At 28.3% G+C, this 12,192-nt stretch overlaps 4 protein-coding genes across 5 annotated transcripts; 1 reads left to right on the top strand and 3 right to left on the bottom strand.

Moving 5' to 3' along the window:
- Nucleotides 1–220: 220 nt before the first annotated feature.
- Mtpbeta (mitochondrial trifunctional protein beta subunit) lies at nt 221–2,400 on the top strand. The gene is made up of 7 exons (XM_017910339.1): nt 221–275; nt 615–777; nt 875–1,250; nt 1,339–1,513; nt 1,574–1,854; nt 1,924–2,229; nt 2,314–2,400. Exons 1-7 carry the CDS (start codon nt 221–223, stop codon nt 2,356–2,358), a joined length of 1,401 nt encoding a protein of 466 aa, XP_017765828.1. The 3' UTR covers nt 2,359–2,400.
- Nucleotides 2,401–2,578: 178 nt separating this feature from the next.
- Ski6 (exosome complex component Ski6) lies at nt 2,579–3,624 on the bottom strand. Its single transcript, XM_017910387.1, has 3 exons — nt 3,385–3,624; nt 3,012–3,314; nt 2,579–2,923 (listed from the first exon to the last, which is right to left on the bottom strand). The coding sequence occupies exons 1-3, from the start codon at nt 3,556–3,558 to the stop codon at nt 2,579–2,581; spliced, it is 822 nt and encodes a 273-aa protein (XP_017765876.1). The 5' UTR covers nt 3,559–3,624.
- Nucleotides 3,625–3,940: 316 nt separating this feature from the next.
- mRpS31 (mitochondrial ribosomal protein S31) lies at nt 3,941–5,523 on the bottom strand. The gene is made up of 6 exons (XM_017910338.1): nt 5,464–5,523; nt 5,235–5,376; nt 5,085–5,157; nt 4,525–5,026; nt 4,246–4,454; nt 3,941–4,173 (listed from the first exon to the last, which is right to left on the bottom strand). The coding sequence occupies exons 1-6, from the start codon at nt 5,487–5,489 to the stop codon at nt 3,941–3,943; spliced, it is 1,185 nt and encodes a 394-aa protein (XP_017765827.1). The 5' UTR covers nt 5,490–5,523.
- A 1,016-nt stretch (nt 5,524–6,539) lies between these two features.
- On the bottom strand, nt 6,540–11,862 carry wapl (cohesin release factor wings apart-like). 2 transcript variants are annotated; one of them, XM_017910446.1, is made up of 12 exons: nt 11,480–11,862; nt 11,086–11,159; nt 9,340–10,989; nt 9,007–9,255; nt 8,655–8,903; nt 8,352–8,576; nt 7,979–8,201; nt 7,642–7,857; nt 7,393–7,572; nt 7,235–7,323; nt 7,066–7,167; nt 6,540–6,975 (listed from the first exon to the last, which is right to left on the bottom strand). In XM_017910446.1, exons 1-12 carry the CDS (start codon nt 11,661–11,663, stop codon nt 6,826–6,828), a joined length of 3,591 nt encoding a protein of 1,196 aa, XP_017765935.1. In that variant the 5' UTR covers nt 11,664–11,862; the 3' UTR covers nt 6,540–6,825. The 2 variants fall into 2 exon arrangements, with proteins under 2 accessions (XP_017765935.1, XP_017765934.1); XM_017910445.1 differs by having other exon boundaries at nt 9,340–11,159.
- Between the last annotated feature and the right edge of the window lie 330 nt (nt 11,863–12,192).

The raw sequence follows: 12,192 nt of genomic DNA, 5'->3' as shown, positions 1-12,192 counted from the left end.
CCGCACTTCTGGTATAAGGCAATTTCTATGTAACGATATTTGATCACGTTAGGCAAGTATATAAGTAATAGCAAAAATACTTTACAAACAAGACTAAAGTACAGATCAAAGTACATGTTACATTAAATACTTGCTAGTATATGTTAACAAGAAAAAGTAGTGACACATAGAAGAATAAAAGAGAATTTTAAATATTAATAAAACGAAATTAATTACAAACATGCTTTCTCTTACAAAAAGTAATTTCTTTATGGAGAAAGGATTTGTTAAATGTGGTATGTTGAATTAATTATATTTTTTATAGTCTAAATATTGCATAAAAATAAAAATAATACTAATAGACGGTTTTGAATTATTTAAGTACAAAGTACAAAAACGAATATTTTAAAATCAAAATTATTGAATAATTAGTTATAAATATTGATATTACTTCTGCAATATGATAATTTTTTACGTTATTTTTTGTAACTAATATTAATTAATATATTAATTAATAAACATAAGAAATATTTATTACTTAATATTTAAAATATAATAAAATAGGTATAATTATTTTTAAGTCTAAATCACATTTCTGAAATATATTGTGATTGTGTGATTTATTTTTAATTCAGGTTCTGTAATTAATTATTTCAAAACAAGTAAATTATATGCAAGTAAAAGTAGTAATACTGCTAAAAATATTGTATACATTGATGGTGTGAGAACACCATTTTTACAAGCTGGAACAAGTTATAAAAATTTGATTTCATATGATCTTGCTAAACAGTCATTGGTGTAAGTTGATTAAGACTTTTGAATTTGTGTTGGTGTAAGTTAATCTTTTTTTATACTAATTTAATTATTATAAATATTTATCATGTTTCATGATAAGGGCCTTGCAGAGAAAAATTAAATTTCCTAAAGAAATTGTAGAATATATTGTTTATGGAACAGTATTGCAAGAAGTAAGAACTTCAAATATTGCTAGAGAAGCAGCTGTGGGAGCAGGATATAGTAATCGTATTCCTGCACATACTGTAACTATGGCATGCATCAGTAGTAACCAAGCTCTTACAACTGGGATAGGTTTGATTGCATGTGGTGTATATGATGTAATCATTGCGGGTGGAGTAGAATTCATGTCAGATATACCAATTAGACATAGCAGACAAATGAGATCACTGATGTTACAAAGTAATAGAGCAAAAACAATTAGGAACAAGTTAGCACTTCTCGCTAACGTTAGACCGGCACATTTTATACCAGATGTATATTACTTTCTATCATTTATTTTTTTGTATCATTTTAATTGTACCTATTTATATAGTATATCTAATTATATTTATATAATTATAGTTACCTGCAGTAGCAGAATTTACTAGTAATGAAACAATGGGACATAGCAGTGATAGATTAGCAGCTGCATTTGGAGTATCAAGAAAAGAACAGGATGAGTATGCTTTACGATCACATACTTTAGCTGCTAAAGCACAACAACAAGGTTATCTTACCGATGTAGTTCCCTATAAAGGTAATATCAAATGAAATTGAATAAATGAAATAAATTAATTAATTTAAGTATCTATCCTAGTTCCAAATGTAAGTGAGGTAGTAAACAAAGACAATGGAATTCGTGTTGGAACACTAGAGCAATTAGGAAAACTAAAACCAGCATTTGTTAAGCCGTATGGAACAGTTACTGCTGCAAATTCTTCTTTCTTGACTGATGGAGCATCAGCTGCTTTAATAATGACAGAAGAAAAAGCCCTTCAACTTGGTCTTACTCCAAAAGCATATCTAAGAAATTTCATTTATGTCTCTCAGGATCCTATCGATCAATTGCTCTTAGGACCAACTTATGCTATACCACAGGTTGTAACACTTTATTATTTTATATATCTTTAAAATTTGATCACATAATGTTTTAAAAACAAATTGTAGATATTACAAAGAGCAAAATTAAATGTTAAAGACATTGGAGTATGGGAAATACATGAAGCTTTTGCTAGCCAAATTATAGCCAATTTAAAAGCATTAGATTCTGATTGGTTTGCACAAAATTATTTAGGAAGATCATCAAAAGTAGGAATACCAAATCTCGATAAGTGGAATGCATGGGGTGGATCTTTGTCAATTGGTCATCCATTTGCTGCAACTGGAATTCGATTAGCTACACATACTGCTAATCGACTTATTAAAGAAGATCAACAATTTGGCTTAATTGCAGCTTGTGCAGCTGGAGGACAGGTATAAAATGTTATAAAAAAAAGTATTATTAATGTTGTATATTTATATTGAACAAATTGATATTAATAAATATGTAACTTACAGGGTGTAGGTATGATTATGGAAAGATACCCTTCTGCTAAGGTTTAAGAGAACCTAATATTAGAAATAAGTAAATACTTCAAAAGAAATTTGCATATTGGTTTAAAGAAGTAAGCAATTTATATACAATATAATTATACTGAATAATTATAAAATATGTTATATATTTAAGGAAAATATAAAAAATATGTTATTTGATTTTTATAAAAAAAATTGTTGATGTATTACTTTATATATTTATATAATATACAATTTTTTAACAATACATCTAATTTAATGCGAGATGAAAAAGAGAAGGGAGTGATTGCTCTGTTAAATATTCTCTAACTGCATGATCTAAAATAGTTTTTATATCTTGGCATCCATATAATACACGAGTTTTTAAAGACTCAAATTGAGACAAATGCAATCTTTGTCCTGCTCCTTCTGCTACTACTATTAAACCATCTTTTGAAATACCATCACTATTTGGTAATGCAACAACAGATAAAGTAATACCAGGGACACATTCTTCAACATAATTTGCATCTAACACTCCTTTTCCTAATGCATTATTTTCTTCTTCTAAAGATGGGATGTTAATTAAAGTTATAGTGCAGCCTATAGCATAATTCTACAAAAAAATAATGATAAATAGTAATAAATTTAATTTCAGAGATCTAGTGAAAATTATACATTTGTTTTGTTTTACAGTACATTACCTTAATAGGTATTCCAGCATCGATTAGAGCAAGCGTAGCTGCATTTACAGATGCACAATATTCACTGCCATCAACTTGTAATGCTTCTACATAAATATCTATCTGCGAACGTGGATATAATTCTAAATGTATTATTGCCTCCATTGCATGTTTTAGTTGAAGAGATCTTTCTTGCGATTTCTTATCACCTCTTGGTTTTCGTTTACGTTCTCCAGAAGACAAACTAAATACTGCCATGCTATATTGACAATTTACTATACCTTTCGTTACTTTACTTGTATTCCTTCCTGTAGAGCCTCTTGGCTAAATAAATGTAATATTAATCATATATGACTTAATATACGATATTAAAGTTATAAAATATGACGTTAACCTGATGTGGTCCGTAAACCGTAACCAAAATTTTAGTGTTACCATGTTCAATATAAGCACTTCCGTCAGCTTGACCAAAAATCCCCATTTTTATACGAATTTGTCGTAATTCTAACGCTCGTCTACCATCTGGACGTAATCCATTTTGATCTTCAATAGTTTCAGCTTCGATCATATTTTTTCCAAAATTTTGAAACCAAGAACTAACCTGTACCTAACCTACAATTAGACCAATCTTACTTGATCGATTGATCTCAACTAAGGGGTCAAGTAAATGTTATATCCTTTTACATGAGTTAATTTAAAATTATAGTATTTATGAAATATAAATATTTTTATTTTATTTTTCAATAATGTTTATATTTCCATAATTGTTTAATAACATTTTTTCAATTTTTTTTAGAATATTAAATAGAAAATAGAGGCTGTAAAATATACGTAAAACAGCGAACCATCAAATAACAAATACACAATTATATATATATCACTTTATTACATTTTTATCTTTTATGAACATTAATATATTTTAATTTATTTTTCTTTAACATACATTATATTTATACTATAGCTCCCAAATTTTGTAATAAGTCTTGCTTATCTTGAAAATAATTTTTATACCATGTTATGTGATCATATTTTTCTTGAAATGTCATATACGGATTTTTTGAAAGTCCAATACATACTAATTCCATAAAATGTCGTATTGGACCTTTATTAGGACACCACGGAGTCAAATAATGTTCCAAAAACACATGCTTCGAAAAATGTACATTTTGCTCTTTCTCCATTCCTGTTCCATGAAACATATTTATGGATTCTATATATATAAATAATAACAGTATATTTAACTTTATATTAATACCTTGTTCATTATCTATAGGAAATTTCCATAATTTTCCCTCTTCTGTCCATTGAATCATTTCTTCAAATGCATTTGTAATAAAGGAATTTTTTATGAAGTACAATCTACTCTTTTCCATTTCATCCCAGATTTTAAGCTTAACACCATCCTTCACTTCTCCATGTTTATGAAAAAGATTGACTTTTAAGTCCATATACGGGTTCCCATATCTGAAGTCCACAAATTTTGTTTGTTATTTAAACTATAATTATTTTAATTATTTTTAATGAAATATACAACCTATCGTTATCTGTCTTTTGCTCTAATGTTTTATTTATTACACTGTTTGCCCTGTTAAATTTATAATTGCTTTTATCTCTTTTTAAATTATTGTTTGTTTCATATTGTTTCTGTATTAATTTTGCTTGGATTTTCTGATTATCTATCAATGTCTGTAGTACAGATGGTTTTTTTAAGTCAAAATATTTCCATTGTTTTTCCGTGTTTCTGATATTTTGGGTTTCAAATGATTTTCTTTTCAGTTTTTGATTGTATTCATTTTTTAACATCCCTATTATAGAAGGTTCTTTTTTAAAGTTATTTTCAATATGCTGCTTCTTACTTTGATATGATTTGATATTTTCTACTGTTGTCTTTGTAAATTCATTTTGTCTTTTTGGAATATTATTATTTGAATTTTGAATATTACTTATATTATTTAACAAATTTGACATAACTTTTTGTCTGTCTACTTCTGATGGTGTCATAGTTAACATTTTTGCTGTTGTACTCAATATTTGGTCTGTAATATAAAATTCATTGTATTATTATAGTTATTTTAAAATAAATTATAAGCTTACCCATTTTTCTTCTTTCTTTATTTCTGTTGGCATTTTGTAAATAATTAGTACTTTTAAAACTTTTAGAACTCTCCTAAAAACAGAGAGAATATAGAATATATATACATATATATTAAACAAAAAGTTTATTAAAAGTAACAAAATGTTTACATTACTAATTCTCTTTGAGAAAGGAGTATCACTATCAGAATCTGAATCAGAAGAAGAATCAGATGATGATGAATTACATCTTATTATATCGAATGTAACGTTTAACCTTTGAAATGACAATGTAATTTGAGTTTTAATATTCCTACAATCAATGATTACAAATATTATTAATTTTATTTAAAATTAGGAAATTATTACAATCATTAAAATGGCAGAAATAAATATTTACTTCGAGAGAAGATGTGTAGCTAGCATTGTGTTATATTATTATTGGCTTTTTATATATTCTTTTATTCTGTTATTCATAAGTCTATAACATAAATTGAATTAAATACTTCATTCTTATGTTATGAACTTGTATTGAATACATTAAACATTAAACGAATAAAACTTTAAATTTTTTTTATTCTTAGAATATATTAAATTTGATACGTGTTATCTAATAAAACAATATTTGACAAAATTTTTCTTTCATAAAAAGCAAGTATTGCTCACTTAACCTATAGATACACGGTTATATTCATGGAAACGTGTTTGAATCTCTTGAAGCAAGTCGAATTTACAATCCAGAAGCTCTGAAGTTAATTTAGATGAAAAATACATTTTATGCACTTTCAAACTATTTTATTTTAAATCAAAAATAGCAATTTTTTTTAGATAAATATTTTGGTTTTTCTTTGGTAAAAGAAAAAAATAAAATTAACATTTTCTGGTAAACTACAATTATTTTTTACCCCCTTTATACACTATATTTCAATATTACTTTTAGAAAACAGAATGATTTATTTTACAGGTTTATAATTTATGAAGCTATTTATTGTATATACATAACAATATAATATAGTTCTTATTTCTGCTCTAAAATCGTGGAAGAAAGTATTTTATTAAGTATTAGAAAGTATTAAAGGTTCATGGAGTTCTATATCTCTTGACAGGATCCAATAACTCGAAACTATGAATTTAAGATACAATTATAATTTATAAATTTACATTTACAAGGCTTATAGTATAATTTGGATATTAAAATAAACTTACAAAATAATGCTATCTCAAATTTTAGGTGGGCTATAATAAACCCCAACACCGCCAATCATGTAACAAAACTTAAAATATAACATAAATTGAAATTTCAAAACAATGGTAAAATTTAAAATTTATGCATTATTATACAGCAAACGAATCATAAGTTTCTGGCAAGAAGTTTACAAAATATCATTCTTCTTGACAGTTAAAAAATTTAAGAAATGATTGACAAAGAAAATTAATATTATTAAATACGTGCTATTAAGAAATTTAAGTGAGCCATATGCATAATTACAAGGCGTTTTTTATCATATTAGTTTCTAGATAATTAATTAACTTATGCTTAATATCTAACTTGTTACTGTGATTGGGAAAATAAGTCAATTTAATGAAAGGTACAGCAATAAATTACGTAAGTGAATAAATATATATCAAAATATATGGTCAATATGAAACAGGTCCTTTTATACTGCAATAGATAGAATTTCCTTCGTTGGACACATATAACTTTGGCTCTCTTTACATGCCAGGGTAATAAAAAATATCAAATGTGTAAATGTGATATCAATCAAGACGAAGTTAAATGGAGTATTATGTTTGGATCTTCCAACGTTGATAATGGTATTTCATTTTTTTCTCCTTCAATACGGGCATCTGAGACTTTTAGGAACTTAATCACCTTTTCAGTAGCAGCAATCCCACAGCTGCTTACTTCATTCTAAAATAAATTATTAAAATTTATGTAATGTTCAAAGTTTATCATAATTTTTTGCGAATATATATAAAAATTAAAATTAAAGATAATTACCGACGCTGTTAAATTCATGAAATTGAAAAATTTCTGAAGCACAGATACCATAGTAGTAAAATTATTATCTGGAAGTCTACTGCGTACCAATAATTCATAATCCTAGAAGTATATATATATATTATGTTATTTTCTTTTTTTTGTAATATTACACTATATAATTCATTACCTTATTATCCATTATTAAGTAACCAAGTAAAAGCACTACATATGCTCCTATTAAAGTATGCTCCATATGACGCCCTGCTTTTTGTAATACTACAGAAAAAATTTGTTAAATTATAGTTTGCAAAGTTTATAGTATCTTAAATTATAAATTATACATACATTTTGTGACAGTTTCTTCAATAAATTCTTCTTGAGATTTAGTTGTTGTTGATACGGTCTCTGTTTGCTCAGAATCTTTTTTACCATCTAAAATAGCATCTGTTTTTTGTTCTTCAGCACGAGCCAATTCTTCTTGTTTATAAAATAAATCGATTAAACATTCAACTCCACTTTCCTCAGCTGTTAGAAATAAATATAACATATTAAATTACATACATATGAAAATAAAGTAATATGTGAAATACTTACCATCAAAAATATTTTCTGTTGATGGAGGAGCTTTAGATTCGATAAGAAGCTGTTTATTATCGTCACATTGTTCTACTAAATTTATCAATAAAATCAAAGCCAACATCATCATATCAAAACGTTTTTCTTCGGGAAGTGACTCGGGAACGCGCAATAAAAGATACAGACTGCAATCTAAAACGCCTGGTTGCGAGCCCAGTGATTTACTTCCAAAAGCTGAAATAATTATAGAATATTACATGTTATGCACTGTAAAGATAACTCGTAAACTTCTATTTTTTTTCCTTTTTTTTTCCTTTCTTCCTTTTTTAAAACATTAGATATAACAAAATCTTACATTGTCTATTAAATCGATGTGTAAGATTAATAAGAACTTTAATGATAGCAAACAAACATTCTCTAATAACAGCACCAGTGGAAGTTTTATCACTTGGATCTATAGTAGGGTAAATAGGAATTTCTTGTCCACAAAGATGATATAAATTTGCTAAAGTGCTGACTAAAACTCCATTTTCATATTTTAATAAATATACTTGATTTTCTTCATTCATATGAGTAACCTAGAACAGTTTCAATGAAAAAAAAGAAAAAAAAAAAAAAAAAAAAAAAAAAAAAAAAAAAAAAAAAAAAAAAAAAAAAAAAAAAAAAAAAAATGTATTTCTGTGAATTTTATGTACATATATCATTATATAAGAATATATATTACTCACATTTTCTAATACACGTAAACATCTATCAACTTTACGTAATTTATCTAATAATGGATCTGTCCAGCCAGATTTTGTAATATTTTGTGTATTAATATGGCGATGACAATCTCTGATTGTTTTTACAATATGTTCTAAGCCTCCCAATTCTCTAAGTTCTTCTTTAAACCATTCACCAGCGCGTTTTGATGTGAGACTAAGAAGAGTTTCCATAGCAAGTTGACCAACCTAAGTAAAAATAATTTTCTACATATTTATTCACTTGCTTTTTATATTTTGATAATCATGTACAAAAACAATACTTGCAGTTATATTATCAAGATTTAAATGTTTTGCATGTCCTTGAGCTTGAATATCAGCGCATAACTGGCGTACTTTTTCTTTATTTTTTAGAAGTTCTGCCCGACTAAGGCCACAATCATCAAGTGCATCTTTATGACTGGCATCAGATTCTAACAAACTTAACATTAATTCTAAACAATCACGATCTAAATCCATAGCTAAACGATCTTGACTTAATACAAACATTACTGTTGCTGTACATAAAGCAAGACTCTATAAAAGCATAGAATTTCATTTAAAGTAATTTATTATTATATATATTACTAAAATTGATAAAATTTGTGTACATTATACTTTGTAACAATAAAATTTATACCTGATCCTTCGTTGCATCATGAAGAGCTTTGAAAAATTTAGCAACAGTACCATGAGCGCGTACATGCATGCGAAATGCAGGTGCCATACATTTACTTGCTAATCGTATAGCTGAAAGGCAACGAGTAGCATTTGGATTGTTTTCTCTTAAAGTATCTAATATATATTCAACATCATCATTAAACTCTTGAAATTCTCCACTTTCTTGAATTTGATGAGCTTTTTTCACATTTTTTACTACAGTATAGAACTAAAAAGGTAAGTATTATGTAATTTATCAAATTTTTTGATAAATTTAATTGATTATAATATACAAATTATATAATGTACATACACCCTTTATTTTTTTGCCACAACGAACACTAGTTATAGCATCAGATTCATCTTCAAAACCTGTATTATCTTCAGGATATGTTACAACTCTTGTTAGTTGTGAAGAAACAAATTCTTCTTCATATGTTACAGGACCTGTTCCAGTATGAGATCCTGAAGCTATAGTAGGTGTACTATTTCCAACATTAGAATTATCTGTGGTATTAGATTCTTTATCACTATCACACCACTTGTGTATGTACAATGCTCTTCTTTTATTTCCATTTGTTGTACCTGTTGAACGACTTTTAAAAATACTACCTTTCTTAGTAGCAGGTTTCTGAATAGTTGTACATGGAATATTTAATGGTTGTGATTCTGTGATTGTACTTGTTACATGTAATGCTATATCACTTTCTGCATTACCACTTACACCTTCACTATCGTCACTCCCAGAGAACCAATCTTGATCAACTAAAGATTTAGCTGTAGCTGCATCATTATCAACAATGGAAGTAGTTTGTTCCGTTTCTATCTCAGGGTCAGGTTCTGGTTCTAGTTCTGGATCTGGTTCTGGATCTGGTTCAATTTCTGGTTCTGTCTCTACTCCTGATCCCAGTGTTGACCCTGGTTCTGGTCCTGGTCCTGATCCTGGTCCTGGTCCTGGTCCTAGTCCTGGTCCTGGTTCTGGACCTAGACCTGGACCTGGAACTGGACCTGGACTTAAACCTGGCCCTGGTCCTGGACTCGATTCTGGTACTGGTTCTGATTTTGATTCATTTTGTAAAGTAGGTCCAGAAACTACTTCATTTGTTGGAATATCTATAGAACAATGTTGAACTTCATCTGGAAGTACTTCTGTATTTTCTTCAGTCTCTGAAGTATTTATTATCATCGGTCTTGTTTGCATAGGGTCAGAATCACTTGATAATATATCAATTAGTTCTTGAGTTGTAGTTGGCAGTGGTTGATCACGCCCAATTAATGGTTCAATTGCTGGTTTACAAGAGTATGTAGAACCACAATCAGTCTTAACAATATCATAATGAGAGATTAATGTATTGTTGGAATCAGTAACAGATTTCCTAAGGGTTAAAGAAAGTCCAGAACTATGTGAATTAGGTTGTACTGGTGCTGTAGACACAATAGAAGATGTTAAATCTAACTGTAGATTTTTTGCTCGACTACGGGTAGTTCTGCGCATCTCTGAATTTTCTAAAGGTATTGACACTGTTGAGATAATAGGTTCTTGAGTACGAACTGTTTTGTGATCAGACTTTAATGTATCCACATTTAAATTTTTTCGTTCCATATCTATTTTTGTGGGGTTGATAAGGGGTGTAGAAATTCTATATGTTTCATGTTCTGGTTGCTGAGTGCTTTGCACATTTCCACAGACTAGACGTGCTGTACCTTTACATATTCTCAATACAATAGGAGGTTTGCCTTCTTCTCTAATAGGAGGATCATTATTGGTTCCTTCTAAAGTATCTGTTACTTTCCTAGATGGAGTATTTGATACTTTTGTTAAAGATTGTTTTGGTTGTGATGGTGGTGGTGGTTGTGGAGAGGTTTTTTGAGCACGTGCTCTACCATAATGTGAGTCAGGTACTTGTCTGTATATTGCCACATCCTGGCGAGATTCTTCTATTGAAGGTGGAACATTTCTACTCTTAAAAAATTTCTTAGGTTTAACAACTGGTGGTGTAACATCTGGTTTATTGTCAGGATCAGTTTCAAAGGAAAATGGATCTTTCCCAGAACTTACACGAGCATTCTGATTTCCATAATCAAGCTTCACTCGTTTTGCACCAAATGTATTGTGAATATCATCTCTCCTTCCTGTAAATAAAATGATATTATTATTATTATTATTATTATTCCTTAAAACATTTGTTAACTATCATTAAGTTTATTATTCATGTAAATGTTAGAATTGATAAATAAATAATATGTAAATAGCTCTACGTTGTACAAAAAAAGAACACAAAGACAGCATATTTCAACTACATAAAATAAAGAAAAATTTTACATTAAACAATCTTTTGATTATTTTTGTTGATAGATATTAAATGCATGTTTAATATTTATTAATATAAAATAAATAAATATGCATGATACATAAAGAATATATAACTTACATTTACAAAGGAAATACATACCATTGATATTTGTACTTCTTATGGATGTAAAAGATGTTATACCCCATTTTCCAACAGTACCTGCTGATTTAGCAGCGGAAGGTCGGTTGCTATTTTCTCTAAAAAGCTTATCAAATTGAATACTCCCTGGTGTCACACTACTGACCTTACGGCTGTAAGATTTTGTGTAACTACGGGACGTCATACTGTATTCTTTAATAATTCAAAAGTGTTCCACATCTCAAAAGACACAAATAATATTTCTCTTCATTTTTTAAACTTAAGCTTGGAGAAAATAAGCATTGATTGTTTGCACATTTGCAGAGAAGTGTTATGAGGAAGAAACCTCAGTTCATCGAAACGTTATTCGCGTCAATAATTAAAAATTTGAAAGAAAAAATCAAGAAGCAATATCATCCGAACATATGAAAGAAATAAACGCCATGTTTCATTTGCTATTTACCCCGATGCACAAATATACGAAACTGTAACTTCAAATTCGATTTATATTCAGAAACATTGTCTTTGAGATAATTATTCTGAATTCTATATTTGCACTTAGCTTTAATTATTATAATTTTTATATGTCTACATATAAGTTTAACTGGAAATATTAGTCATAACATGATCTTGAGCCATCTGTCGATGTTTTTCGTTTCAAGATTTAGATACATACCATACACAAAAAAACGAGTAATACAATACACAAGATTGTAATACTTGTCGTTCTACCC

This window comes from Eufriesea mexicana, unplaced genomic scaffold (assembly GCF_001483705.2).
Source record: "Eufriesea mexicana isolate 0111107269 unplaced genomic scaffold, ASM148370v2 scaffold100, whole genome shotgun sequence".
NCBI classification, from domain to species: domain Eukaryota; kingdom Metazoa; phylum Arthropoda; class Insecta; order Hymenoptera; family Apidae; genus Eufriesea; species Eufriesea mexicana.
This window is presented reverse-complemented; position numbering and strand designations above follow the sequence as displayed.

Excerpts from the sequence above, each read along its gene's own strand:
- Mtpbeta (XM_017910339.1), top strand. The coding sequence starts at position 221 with ATGCTTTCTCTTACAAAAAGTAATTTCTTTATGGAGAAAGGATTTGTT. Across the intron at positions 1,251-1,338 it reads CGGCACATTTTATACCAGAT|TTACCTGCAGTAGCAGAATT; the intron begins GTATATTACTTT and ends ATATAATTATAG. Across the intron at positions 1,514-1,573 it reads CGATGTAGTTCCCTATAAAG|TTCCAAATGTAAGTGAGGTA; the intron begins GTAATATCAAAT and ends TATCTATCCTAG.
- Ski6 (XM_017910387.1), bottom strand. The coding sequence starts at position 3,558 with ATGATCGAAGCTGAAACTATTGAAGATCAAAATGGATTACGTCCAGAT. Across the intron at positions 3,315-3,384 it reads CGGTTTACGGACCACATCAG|CCAAGAGGCTCTACAGGAAG; the intron begins GTTAACGTCATA and ends ACATTTATTTAG. Across the intron at positions 2,924-3,011 it reads ATGCTGGAATACCTATTAAG|AATTATGCTATAGGCTGCAC; the intron begins GTAATGTACTGT and ends ATTTTTTTGTAG.
- mRpS31 (XM_017910338.1), bottom strand. The coding sequence starts at position 5,489 with ATGCTAGCTACACATCTTCTCTCGAA. Across the intron at positions 5,158-5,234 it reads TCTCAAAGAGAATTAGTAAT|GAGAGTTCTAAAAGTTTTAA; the intron begins GTAAACATTTTG and ends CTCTGTTTTTAG. Across the intron at positions 4,455-4,524 it reads CAAAAGACAGATAACGATAG|ATATGGGAACCCGTATATGG; the intron begins GTTGTATATTTC and ends TGTGGACTTCAG.
- wapl (XM_017910445.1), bottom strand. The coding sequence starts at position 11,663 with ATGACGTCCCGTAGTTACACAAAATCTTACAGCCGTAAGGTCAGTAGT. Across the intron at positions 7,858-7,978 it reads ACATCGATTTAATAGACAAT|CTTTTGGAAGTAAATCACTG; the intron begins GTAAGATTTTGT and ends TAATTATTTCAG. Across the intron at positions 6,976-7,065 it reads TCATGAATTTAACAGCGTCG|AATGAAGTAAGCAGCTGTGG; the intron begins GTAATTATCTTT and ends AATTTATTTTAG.